The sequence below is a fragment of the Trematomus bernacchii genome, unplaced genomic scaffold, assembly GCF_902827165.1.
Source record: "Trematomus bernacchii unplaced genomic scaffold, fTreBer1.1, whole genome shotgun sequence".
NCBI lineage: Eukaryota > Metazoa > Chordata > Actinopteri > Perciformes > Nototheniidae > Trematomus > Trematomus bernacchii.
In genome coordinates this window covers 3,748,883-3,762,142 of record NW_022987342.1, presented here as the reverse complement: position 1 = coordinate 3,762,142, position 13,260 = coordinate 3,748,883, and the positions used below count along the sequence as shown (strand labels likewise).

Genomic DNA, 13,260 nt, shown 5'->3' with positions numbered 1-13,260 from the left:
AAATATATATATATTTTTGTGGTCTGTTAGCGTCAACTGTGCATGTTAAATATACTTGTTCCCGGACACAAAATGTCCACACTGTGTTTGCGTTAACATAGGAAAATAAAGGCCCTTAGTCTTGTTTAATCACAACATGACATCCTCTTTGACAACACCATACTGTAACTGTAACTCTTTGACATCTGATTACAGGGTTCGTCTCCTGAAGAGTTGGTCCAAGCCTGTTTAGGTCCGAGAGCAACAGGAGAAGTATCTGGGGCCAAGTTTCACTCTGCTCTTCAAGATATCTACACCCAGCACGGACTGGTAGACCGTGACTTTGTCAGCAGGTCAGAGAAAGATCCAAACCAAACACCTGTTACAAAGCAGTACAACTAAGAAAGTGTGCATATGTTTCTAATGCATACTATTTCACTTTGTTATTACTCTTGGATCTCTTTTAGTGCTCCCCACCACTTCAACTCGGAGAACTTTGTGCAGGGACGTACTCTTATTATGGAGGGTATGGCAGCCATTAAGGCCAACATTGGCAAGGAGAACTTCAAGGCTGCCAGGGAAACACTGGGCAGAATCCTTCATACACTACAGGTGAGGGGGGGCAGCTGGATATTATGCTCGTTTGTTTTTTGTACTTCTACTGAGAAATATTTACATGCTTTCATTTATTTAGTTTGTTCCCCTATTTTTTCCCTCATACAGTCTGTTGTGCAGCAGCTCTTTTCACCCTCTGTCTGAAACCAGAGCCCAGTCTGCTCTGATTGGTTAGCTGCCAATCACTTTTTGATGTAAACAAAGGAGGCCAATTGAGGCTTTTCAGGAATGGGAGAGAAACTCCCTCTGCAGGGAACTTTGGGACTTTAGCGTTTGCAGACCATTTACATGCATACAAAAACCTATATAACAAACAACAGGAAAGGGAAAACCCTTAAAAAGCATAATAGGGCCTCTTTCTAAGCATGCAGGGGTTTTCAAAGTTGCATTCACATGAATCGTAGTAAAACGGCTCTGGGTTTTCATCTCAGATTTCACGATTACACAAAATGGATAAAAAAGGTCAGACTCAACACTTGAAATGTATGCACTGTAGCAAAAAAATATTAAACCTGTTTGGGTTCACTTAACCTCTTAAGCCCTGAGCCTGTTTTTCAGGTCTCAGGCTCGAAAATGACATTCCCAGAACAAATGACCATATCTTCCCTTCTAAAAGGGTTCAATTAATAATCTTTATTCTCAAAGTAATGATAAACCTGTGAGTTGGATGTAGAAAAGTCAGAATCAATGTAGATGTTTTTTATTTTAAAGAAAATTCAGATTTTACATAGTAAAAAACTGTAAATTATAGTGTCCGTCCAAAAATTCTTTTTTACTTATAGTGAAAACTACCCTTGGATGATGGGTTAGTAGACTAAAAGCTTTAGGAATCCAAAGTACAACATATAATAAGTACCCTGTACAAGATTGATGCAAAACAAGTGACATTTGACCTTTTTAGAGAGATTTAGCCAAAAAAACGCACTTCTGGGGTCATTTGGGTGGATTTGACCTATCTCTGGCCCCCCTTGCTCGATTTTGATGAATGAAATCTCTTTATAACCGCTAGAGCCAATGGAATCGAGGGAAAGTTCTATACACACCAAAACGTTAACAAATAAGGAGTGAGAGTGACGCGTTACCAAAACCGGAAGCTGCATACACTCTGGTGGCTACCATTAGCAGCTAACTTTTCCGCTCCGATTTTTACATAAAAAATGGAATTATGGATTATAAATAATTTCTTCAAAGGCACAGGTACATTATCAACCTATGGATCAACAGTTGTAGCATTTCTTTTTTTCGTTTTAATGCCATTGAACACGTCTTTTGACCTAATTGACAGCTACGGTGAGACGATCTGCCGTAAATGCTCCGTAAAGGTACGTGTTGTGATGTCTGTGTTTGCTTCCCCTGTCGCAAGTTCGGATCGCTCAGTGATGATACTATACCTAAATAATCCGTGGAGTCTCAGCTTTAATCAGCTATATTGTATGTGCAGCTACGATAAGTAATAAGGGTATTTTTATCTTGAATTGTGTGCCGCAGTGCGTTAGAATTTTTTCGCTCAGGGGTCATTTAGACGCTTCTTATGAGACTTGTGTTTTGTTTTGGTAAAAATGGTTCATATCTTCAGTTAGCTGAGATTCTTCCCGTTAATCTGGTGCTACACATTAATAGTTTCATAAATGTTAAGAAGCCCTGAGACATTATCTCGAAAAAAAAACGGTGGGAGGGGTCCAATGGGGGGACCGCCGTGCTTAAGAGGTTAACCTATATGTTAAGTTGTAGGGTGATGTGGACATGGACAGAATGCTTAGGTTAAAGGTGGTAGAATCCTGTATATGAAATTGTTTCTGTGTTTCAAAATATTAATTTGTGTTTTTCTATCCACTGTCAGGACTTCTACAGCCACAGTAACTGGGTCGAGTTGGGAAACACAAAGCCATACATCAACCTCATACGGCCAGATCTTTCCCTGGATAACCTGGCAGGTTCGTGCGTGATTGGCAGCCGGATGTGCATTATTATCAGATGACCATACATAGCTCTCCTATCACTGTTCTAGCATACAGTATTATATCATAGAGCAGAAGTCAATGTAATGATCACTCATTGCATGTGTCATTTGCTTGTGTAGATAGCGACACTCCCACCTGCAGCGACTGTGCCAGTGGAACATGTCCTAACACCATCCTCCCCAACATCCTGAGTGAGAAGAAACTCACATCAGGCTACATGGAAATCTTCTCCTCAACCAAGCCCCAAGGTAACATTGAGAAGCTTGTACCCAAACCCTGAAATCAATTGAACTTTATTTACATGACATCATTATTTCTTATATACACAAAAAATTGCAGAAACAGAGATAATATGACGGAACGCAAACTAATTTTAAATACATTTGAAACATTTTGAAAACCACATTTTATTGGTGGTGTTAGGTTACTTTTAGACAGTCGAGATAGCTGTCCAAATGCTAAGTTAAGCTAACCGGCTGTGGGCTTTCCCTCCATACTTAATAATGTAACTGCAAAGAATCCAATAGGTATTTCCTAAAAATCTCAAACTGGGAAAATAAACATAAGTTAAATAAAAACAAGTTTGTCCTTCCTGGAGTACAAGCAGGGGCGGCCATCGGTACGTTCTTCACATAACAGCCGGTCGTCCTGGAAAGCTGACGGCCGGCACGCATTGCAATATTTTTTTCTTTTAAACATCATCATTTAAGATGCAGACTGAGAGGCGACAGCGCTAAACAAACATTTGGTTTATACTCGCCAACTAAAGGGGCTTTTCTGAAGAAAAAATATATTTACATAAGCGTCCGTCCACATGGCACGTTTCTTTACTTGCTCATGGACACTGTTGTCCATGTACACATGTCTATAGGCACTACGGCTGTGCCGGAAGTAGAACGTTACTTTACCAAGTTTGAAAGAGGCTGTAATGCCCCCTGCTGACCGAACGCAGAATATGAAGTAATAACCGAACATCCGATGTGTGTTGAGCTGGGACTGTAGCAGCAGCTGTGGTTTTTAGCAGATCTAATGAATGTAAATAGTGGCTGGCAGTATGTAAGAGGCCCTGCGCTCTGCGGCCCTGGCGACACACCTCAGAGGCTGCAGGTTTATCATTGTTTCTGCCTGCACGCTTGAGAGAGTTCATGAAGTGAAAGAGCTTTTAACAGTATAAAGAAGCTGTAGGCAGCTTAATCTGAAAGAATCCCCCACATTCATTCCTATATCAATGTAGACTGGTTAACTCTATCCAGCTTTGCCAATTCTGGCTTAAAAAATGTGTCTTAATTGACATTATAATTACTGGGTCAGAGTACGGGACCGTTTTTCAGTCTCAGTCCATCCCTGAGTACAAGACAGTCATTTACACATAACGTGGAATTGTTTGTGTTGACAAGTTGAACCCTGGCCCAGATCAACTCTTTTTGCTCTGTGCCAGGTAAATGTAGCCATGGAGGGCAAGCTGACCAGACGAGCACAACACATCCTCGCGGAGGCATCAGCAAGGACGAGCGCCGCTCAGACAACGTGGCCCTTCACAACGCTGCTGTCACTATTGCTACAGCCGCCAGCCTCGAGCTGTTGGAGGACATCCGCTTAGCTGCCGGGAACGATGACTATTTGAGGTATGCGGTCAATATCTAAATCCTATTTTATCTTGAATCCCAAAAGTTTGACATTATATTATCACTGCCCAAACCATAGACTGTATATAAGAAGCAGACGTTGTCACCTTGACATGACCCATTGGATTCTGGATTACGGGTTTGATGCCTTGTATTAGCACTTTCTACGTTGACTAATGCATTTTTTGGAACCAGCAGTGGACAGAAGACAATTTAGGTGACTATTGTCTGCAACTTTCATGATCTGAAAAAAGACTGAGAAAGGGTTCTAAGATGAAAACACAACACTCAACCAGACACAACTGTGGTAGCGACGCACCAACCCATACCCTGCTATATCGTCTTTTATAAATCGAAATAGGACATTAGCTTATAAAATGTACCTAAAGATGATTTCAAGAAGACTTGAAACTAGCAATTTAGGCTATAAACTCATGTTCACAGAGATCAAGTGAGAAGTAGCGACATTCTTTCATAGACGTCATACAATCTGACTTCTTTCTGCAACTAGTGAAGTTGCCCCCTTCAGGCCTCATTTGTTTCGCTTGGTTCAGACAGATTAGGTTGACCTGAGTTTTACTTCTTCACTCTCTATTTTTACAGAATGATGGGGATCGCCCGTTCAGCAGTCGTGTGCTTTGTGATTGACACCACCGGCAGTATGTCTGAAGACATTGATGCAGCTAGGGAGGTTGTTTATGAAATCATTGACAGCAAAAAAGGAACACAGGACGAGCCATCAGAGTACATTCTGGTTCCCTTCAACGACCCTGGTATGAACTCTTCTACCTCACTGTTCATGTTTATGTAACCATGAGTCATGTTATACGGAATGCACTCACCTGAAAAGAAAAAAAATGTTGCCCGATTTTTGTGAGTTAACAAGACCCCTATGGGGCTCACAATATTGCCATAACAAGTTATTTATGTTAATGTGAGAAATGCATTTAGCCACTCGTTTTCGTTTTTCATGTAGATTTTGGACCCATGATCAGAACAACAGACCCTGATAAGATGAAAAGCGAAATCGCTAAGCTTAGAGCGAATGGAGGTGGTGATACCCCTGAGATGTGCCTGTCAGGACTTCTGGTACTTAAACTATGATATTGTCTTAATACAGTGGTTGTTCATTATTTTATAACTATTTAAGACTGAGCTGATGCAAAATGAACTGACTAGGTTATTGTTTTGTATCTCCAGTTGGCTCTCACCGGTGCCCCTTCCTCCTCCTACATCTATGTTTTCACCGACGCCGAAGCCAAAGACATTAACCTCAAGGCCACCGTCATTGCTCTCATCAGGAGCACCAAGTCCACGGTAAAAACTGACTGACACCCTGTGATGCTATTTTTGTATTCACTCTGCTTAACAGGTTAATCCCCCCCCCCCCCTTCCTACCAAAGATTCCATACATGAAAAGTAACACATATTAAATGTAATACACACACATTTACACCACATAGCAGTGGTAAACATCATCTCAATATGGAAACACATTTTAGATATAACTGAGTTTTTCCAGTTATAAAACAGTAATGAGCATTGTGTGGGGGTTAGAACATCATTACGGAAGTATGTGATGAGCATTCATATGCTCATTCATTTATCTTATGGTGTTGCAAACATTTTTATGGGTGGATGTCATTAACATCATAACGTCATATTTGGTGCAAAATGTAACAATTTTTGACCACTCGAGAATGGATAAAATATAGACAAAGATTGACTCGCAGGCACTTCAGAAACCCCCTTATTGTCAATATACCAAGGGAAGCCATACATCAAATGAATACTCAAGTATGTTTGTAAAGTTTGATGAGACTGTGTTTATCTTGAAAGCTGGCCATTTTAAACAGTGAGGTCAGGTCTTAATTAAAATTGTCTCAATGAAATACCATGGGGAGTAACATTATACGAAAGCGCAAGAGTCTCAAGTTTCCGGTCATACCCTATTTTTGCAATTACAAGACCGTTAAGAGACCAGTTTCAACAAACATTCAAATAAACTACTTTAAAATGTGCAATAATAATAAAAGTTGAACAGCATATAAGGAATAGTTATGGGTAAAAAGGCAAGGGAACCCTGTGAATATGACAATGCCAGTTTTTCGCCGCCAAAATTTGGCCTAACTTTGGAGCATTATTTTGCCTTTTTACCAATAAGCCTGCCATGACATGTTTTGAACCAATGGATTCCTTAGGTTGTCTTTTTATGTGACATGCTGGGATTATATTCAACACATTAACTGGTCTCCACAGGTATCATTCTTACTAACTGCACTCTTTAGGAGGCGCCGTCGTTTCACAAGAGCTGCCAACTTAGACGTCTACAAGGAGCTAGCTTTGGCCTCCGGAGGCCAGGCCATCCATGTTTCTAAAAAGGATTTACCTCAGGCTACAGGCGTCATCCTTGACACCTCCACTTCAGCTTTGGTAAGACCCTGCAGATCTAAAAGTACATTCTCAGAAGCATGAGCTGGGCCTTCAGGGGTTGGACCAGTTTGAAAAATAAAGCAGTAAATAAGGATGCTCTTCTTGATCCCCCCTCTTCCTCAGGTAACAATAATTCAGCGTGCAAGGAACCCTGGTAAAGAGGAGACCTTCCCCTTTATGTTGGATGAATCGCTGAAATATATCACTATCTACATCACAGGAACACAAATTGCCTTCACACTGACCAACCCTGCAGGTAACATATCATTCACAATGCACTGTTCGCATAAAATCAGGAGAGTGTCAATATTTGAGGCTCATTTGGGTGCCCACTTTTCTTACTCATTATGATACATATTTATGCTGAAAAATGTCAGGTGTGACCCAAAGCCAGGGTGACACCATCGGAAAACTGGGAACCCTACAAACAGTTGGCAACCTGTGGAGGATTCGTCTCAACGCCGACAGCCTGGAAGGAAACTGGCAGCTCAACGTCAACTCCAACCTGCAATACACACTTAAAGTCACAGGTCAGTTACTTTTGTTCACTACTTTTTTGGCCGAAATGTAGTTGAAAGGATAAATACCACCGTAATATCTATTTTCAAGGCTAGAAAGAGGGGGAAATGGTTGCAACAAAAGTCAACCTGAGCTTGCAATGCGACCAGCCAAGATTGTATGAGGTCACTGCTCCCTGCCAAAAAAATAGCCAAGTACCCCCCCTGCACTTCATTTTTTCTCTCCAGATTAAATAAATAACCAAGATTTAACTTGCTGCAAATTTGCTGTTCCAAGTACCTTTGGCCAGGCTGTTGTTTCCCCCTCTTTCCAGCCTTTGTGCTAAGCTAAATGGATACTAGCAGTAGCTTCATGTTCACTTAACAGACATGATGTTTAACTTTGGGCAAGAATCTAGTCATTAAACCTATGGAAAAAAAGCAAATACATATTTTAAAATAAAGAGCTATTCTTTCATTAAATCTTAGCTGAAGGTTTCACTCACCCGAATGTAATACTTTTTTTATTCAGTAGTGTATTTCAAATGTATACCACTACTTTTCGGTTCATCGAAACCGCGTCAAACTGTTTTGCTTCTGATGCTGAAATAATTCACCACATATTATTAAAAAGCTGTTCTTTAAACTGATTTCTGTTTTTATGACTTGTATCTGCATTTACAGTAAGGCTGTGTTTGTTTTACAGGCCAGAGTACTATTACCTTCATCTATAACTTTGTGGAGAGATTCGAGGGACCTCACCCAGGTTATGCAGTACTCAGTGGGCGTCCACAAGCAGGTACACTATAAAGCATGGATGGATTACTGAAGGGCAAGCACAAGCCCAGGGGCCCAAAGTGTGAGGGGCCCTCTGGCCTTCACTTACAAAATGTCACTAAAAGAGGCAAGTACAAACCAGGAAGAGAAAAAAAATAACCACAAAAAAAACATAATACGACTATAAAGTGTAAAAACAGCTATAAAGTGACCAAAAGAAGTTGCACGACTATGAGAAGGAGCAAAAAAACAAAACACTGACAGAAATAATTACTACAAAGGGAGATAAATATATGTATTTTGTGCAGTTTTTCTTAAAATTAAGTAAGTTACCTATATTTAATATGTAAATACAAACGTACGCCTAAAAACCTAAAAATAAAATTCCTGTAGCTAAACTATAATTACTTTGAATCCATTAGGCTGAAGACCAGTGGTGGAAGATGCACTCAAATCTTATACTCAAGGACAAGTTGTGCATTCAAATTGTACTGAAGGGATTAACAGTACAAAAATACAAGCATTAAAGGTGGGGTAGGTAATTTTGGAGAAACCAGCTCGAGTGCGCTAGAATTTGAAAATACACAGCCGGAAAAAATCTGCCACTTCCTTACAGAGCCCCTCCTCCAACACACACGAACGCGCACATGACCAATGAGGGCACGAGATAAGTTTTTGCACAGATGGAAGGCTGACAGGCAGGTAGGCCATCCAGTCATTTTAGCCGGGCCGGCTAAAATGATTGGTCGTGCTTTTTACAATACTACGGCTTCCACAGATGACATTTTTTAATGTATTTATTGTCAAAGCACTTAAGATATTCATTGCTATCGGGATGTTAAGAGCATTCCATGGAATATAACAAAAAGTGTATCTCGAGCCGGTTTCTCAAACTTACCTACCCCACCTTTAAGCTATACAATAGTAGAACATTACTTAACAAGATTTGTTCATTGTCATTTTATACATCAAAATGTATGTTGCATTTTCATTATGCTCCAAGAAAGACAACCAAAAATATAGTACGAAGGCTGATTAATGTTGTGACTTATTTTTACTGTATGCTGCCCGGTTAGTTGTACATCCAAGTAAGGCATCAATAAGGTAAAATCCACACAAATATTATGTATTTAACCATGTAAATTACTTTGTAAAAGAAAATGGAATAACTCTAATGAAGTACAAGTACCTAAACATTTTATTTAAGAACAGTACTTGAGTGAATGGACTTATCTAGAAACACCAGTGCTAAAGAAAAGAGCTCAACAATAATCAGCATTTTTTTCCTACAAATGATGGCATGTCCCTATTAAACACACAGCGAATGGTGAGGTTTGGCACATCAAACATCCTAATAGCACACACTCCACAAACATTCCAATGTTAATGGAAAATGATTCATGATCTTTGCATACACATATGTATAGGTCACTTTTGCTTCCCCTTACCTTGCTTCTTCACTTCTCTCCTCTGGAAACACCAGGCCAGCCGGCCACTCTGATGCTCTCCGTACTTGGTAGGAAAGGTCCGTCATCGATGACCATAGGAGATGTTGCCCTGGTTACTGTTTCCGGCCCTGAGACTGCTAGCAATAGCACAACATTGGACATGGGCAACGGAGACATCCTGGTGACCGTTGATGCCATCCCTGAGGGGGAGTTTGTTGTCACTCTGGAAGGAACTGACAAAGTGTCCAACAGCAAATTTCAGAGGCAGTCCACCACCCAGATGTCCATCTCTAAAGTCAAAATCATGGTCTGTATTTTACCATCCTGTGTATACATACAACAAGCAAATGTTTTTATACAAAGTTAGATAAAGGCCTAAACGCACTGTAAGCACTTTTTTTTAATGTCACTTGTTTTCACCTGTTTTCTTCCCTCTAGGCTGTGGTAGACAGCAGTGTGAGGCCAGGGGAATCATTCGGGATCCCCATAAGCGTCCTGACCCAGGGCTCTGGTGGCAAATACAGCGTCAATGCCAGAAATGACAGAGGCTTCACCATGTCCCACCCAGACAGGTGAGTGCTTTTTTTTTCATATAATGTTTCTGACATTAGATTTATATTTAAGCCCTGTAGATGTCTTTGTTACAATGTTTTTTGTGCCATAATGATTGAGGTCTTTGACCATGACCGTTGAAATTGGGTGTTTGAAAGGAGGTCTATTTTATTTTTAAGCTACAGCCTTCTGTCCTCCTGCTTTAACTGATTTAGTTTTCTAGTACTTTGTCTAAATCAATTGTCTCTATATAAAAATCATTTGAATAGTTTTGCTGCTGAAGAACTCAGGGGGCGCTGTGCCCTGACAAAATAACGTTGCAGGTCCTCAAACCTGGAAATTAGTCAGCTGTTTTGAACAAAGTCAATGGTTTTTTAAAGGATTTTTTGGTGCGTGATATATGGTCTGTAGATTACACGAATTAAGAAATGTTCCCATGTTATGTTTTACGACTCTACACTTAACTTACTCACACTCTTACATAATAATCCTTTGCGACCACACTGCATTCTGAGAAAATACCAAATGAATCATATCATCATAGTGCTTGAGCTCCACTTCTGTGTGCCTTTATCGTGTGCATTGACTCAGTCTGTTGTGCCCTCCTTGTATAAAGCAGCGCAAGCAATGAGCTCAGGTACAAAAGGGCTGCATTCTGCAATTACCTTACAGATTGTATCCATCACTTGACAATAAACTGCCTCCTTGTTGGAATTTTGAGCATTATTCTAGTCTATTATCATTATAGATTTCTCACATTATTTAAATGTAATTAATGATCAATGCTTTGAACGTGAAATGTTCTTGATTTCAATCAAAATCATATGTGTGTGTGTGTTATTCTCAAATTGTTTTTCTCTCTTTTGACAGTATCATCTTGACAACTGGTGTATATACTAATACTAGTCTGACTATAAAACCACCTGCCGACACTCCATCAGGCACTGACGTCACTCTGACGGTGGAAGCCTTGTCGGACAGCGGCGTGGACTCCAATTACGTGGTTATGAGATTCTCTGTTCTAACCAAGGTAATACACAGTTGAAAAGAGTAGGAATAAAAAAAAATGTTTTAAACATGGCTACAAAGACTTTTTTCAGAGATTCAATTCTCCTCCATATCTTAATTGCACTTTGTTGTGATTCATAAATACATTTCCCATTTTTTTCCCCTTCGTTCTCTATCCAGATCACAGATTTCTTTCAGCCTGTGTGTAAATTGATGAGCGTGCTGGCTGATGCTTGCCCTCAAGATGTTTCTCAGTGTAAACCTTTCCAGTGGGAGCTTGCGGCCAACCTTACGGACGGAAACGGTACCGGGATAGAGAGCGTGGCCCTGCGGCAGGGCAGTGGAAACATCACCACCACCTCCCTGAGTGATCCCTTCATTCTGGCCAACTACACAGCCTCTTGCTGCTCTCAGATTGTCGAGATAGTGGCTGTAGATAAAGTTGGAAATGTGGGCAAGTGCTATCATTCCATTGTGCGTTCTGCAGGCCCTCCGGCTTTAACCATGTCTCTTACAATGTGGTTGGGCTTGCTGATCTCTGCCCTTGTTACAAGGTTTTAAAGGGCTTAAGTTAGGTTGTTTAATATCGGATGTACTCTGGGCAAACCATGTACAAATTATTAAAATAAACCTCCTTCCGGTGATGGTCATCTAGTGCTTTTATATTGTACTTTATTAAAAAGTGGGCATTGATTAGGAAAATGGATGATAAAGCTATACAAATGTGTCTGAAAATTAAATATTTAGGCATTTAAAACAGAAATGAGTTGTATTTCATGGTTTAATATTATCCTCGTGTTTGTAACATGTCAGCTTTGGGAACAAATATTGTATATGGTGATACAAAATATGAGCATTTCCCTTTTTAATTCGACCACATTTACCATTGGGAACATATCTGTGTACATTAATAATATATTTTAATATTTTTGTATCCAGATGTTCTTAGGAATTGATATAAATAAAAACTATTTCAAATTCAAATGCATAATTTCAATGATCCCTAGGATGATTATTAACACAAAATTGATTGTTTAAAAAAAAAAAAAAGGTGATTCACAATTGCAGGAAGTGATAGGTGACGGATAGCAGAATATGTATGTTTTTTCATGTGAATAAATTTTTTTCCAATTTATTTATGGGAATGTTTTCATCAATAGTAGTCTTAAAAAAAAAGGGTAAGAACCACTGCAGTGAATTGTATTCTAAAACCCATTTTACATTATGTAATAAACATTTATCAGTGGAAAAGGCTAATAAAAATGACATGGAGTTTCTCTGGTCGGCATAAAAGGGAAAGAATGATACAAAACAGTCATCCTGTTGTGGAAAAAAACAGATTTTATAAAACATTTTGAGTATAAATGAAAGTGATTGTGGAGAAATACCTGCATTAAATGTTTTAATTAAAATGTTCATTCATTATTCTAATTCACTTTCACTGGAAGAATGTGTTTCATGCGACTTTGAAGGAAAACAACCTCTTTAACCCTCCTGTTATCCTTGGGGTCAATTTGACCCCATTCAATGTTTAACGTATCTAAAAAAATGGTTCACATAATTTTTTTTGCTTAGTATTTCATGACTTTTCCTAATTTAGTGAGGACTAATGGGTAAACATAAAATGAACATGAAGATCTTTTTTAAATGTCCTGTACGCACTTTGTACGCATCAGTGTTCCTTGGGGTCAATTTGACCCCAGGCTGTTTTAGTAGTATAAAACATATACAAATGTCAATATCTTACACATATTTGTGTTGATCGTGTAGGATGATATTGAGGTGACTATTACATGCAAATGTATCATTGTAAAACAAAACTACCCTCTGCTTTAGCTATTGGTCCTTTAACAACATCAAAAGATCTTACTTTAACATTTTATTTCAGTCAGTGAGATTTTATGGTGATTTATATATTTTTCGATAGTCACATAATAGGAATTATGGATGTATAAAGGGGTGTGTAGGGGGGAAGGTTCGGGGTAATGTTTTATTTAAATGGTTATTTAGGTAGTCAACTAAGATACCTAAAGCACCAGAGACATACATTTTGGTTAAAATTTGGAATATGATCATTGTCTTGAGTTTTAAACTACTGGGGTCAAATTGAAAGGGTGTAAAGTAAATCTGAGGATAACAGGAGGGTTAAGACTTTTAATTGTATGGCCAACGTTCAGCCATAAGCCTTCCTATGCTAATATTTATTGACAAACAGCACATGTATTGTTTGTTCCTTGCCAAAATTAAGAATTAAAAGTTGGCCTACTTTTTTGTACCTATGGAAAAGTGAAAATGACCTAATGAATTGTGGATAAAGTATTTATTAATTCAACATGTTTTAAAATAAGTCGAACGATTTAAAAGA

At 39.1% G+C, this 13,260-nt stretch overlaps 1 protein-coding gene across 2 annotated transcripts in view; it reads left to right on the top strand.

The window, feature by feature from the left end:
* vwa11 (von Willebrand factor A domain containing 11) overlaps positions 1-12,318 on the top strand; it is a 41,266-nt gene extending 28,948 nt beyond the window's left edge. The window contains exons 2-17 of one of the 2 annotated variants that reach the window (XM_034129800.1): positions 196-332; positions 447-591; positions 2,435-2,528; positions 2,675-2,803; positions 3,994-4,180; positions 4,784-4,953; positions 5,157-5,269; positions 5,381-5,497; positions 6,440-6,613; positions 6,737-6,869; positions 6,991-7,143; positions 7,817-7,909; positions 9,371-9,642; positions 9,774-9,907; positions 10,758-10,917; positions 11,076-12,318. In XM_034129800.1, the coding sequence (XP_033985691.1) occupies positions 196-332; positions 447-591; positions 2,435-2,528; positions 2,675-2,803; positions 3,994-4,180; positions 4,784-4,953; positions 5,157-5,269; positions 5,381-5,497; positions 6,440-6,613; positions 6,737-6,869; positions 6,991-7,143; positions 7,817-7,909; positions 9,371-9,642; positions 9,774-9,907; positions 10,758-10,917; positions 11,076-11,456 (2,592 nt within the window). In that variant the 3' untranslated portion in view covers positions 11,457-12,318. The remainder of the gene's footprint in view (positions 1-195; positions 333-446; positions 592-2,434; positions 2,529-2,674; positions 2,804-3,993; positions 4,181-4,783; positions 4,954-5,156; positions 5,270-5,380; positions 5,498-6,439; positions 6,614-6,736; positions 6,870-6,990; positions 7,144-7,816; positions 7,910-9,370; positions 9,643-9,773; positions 9,908-10,757; positions 10,918-11,075) is intronic. The other variant, XM_034129790.1, reaches the window with a different exon arrangement.
* The last annotated feature ends 942 nt before the right edge of the window (positions 12,319-13,260 follow it).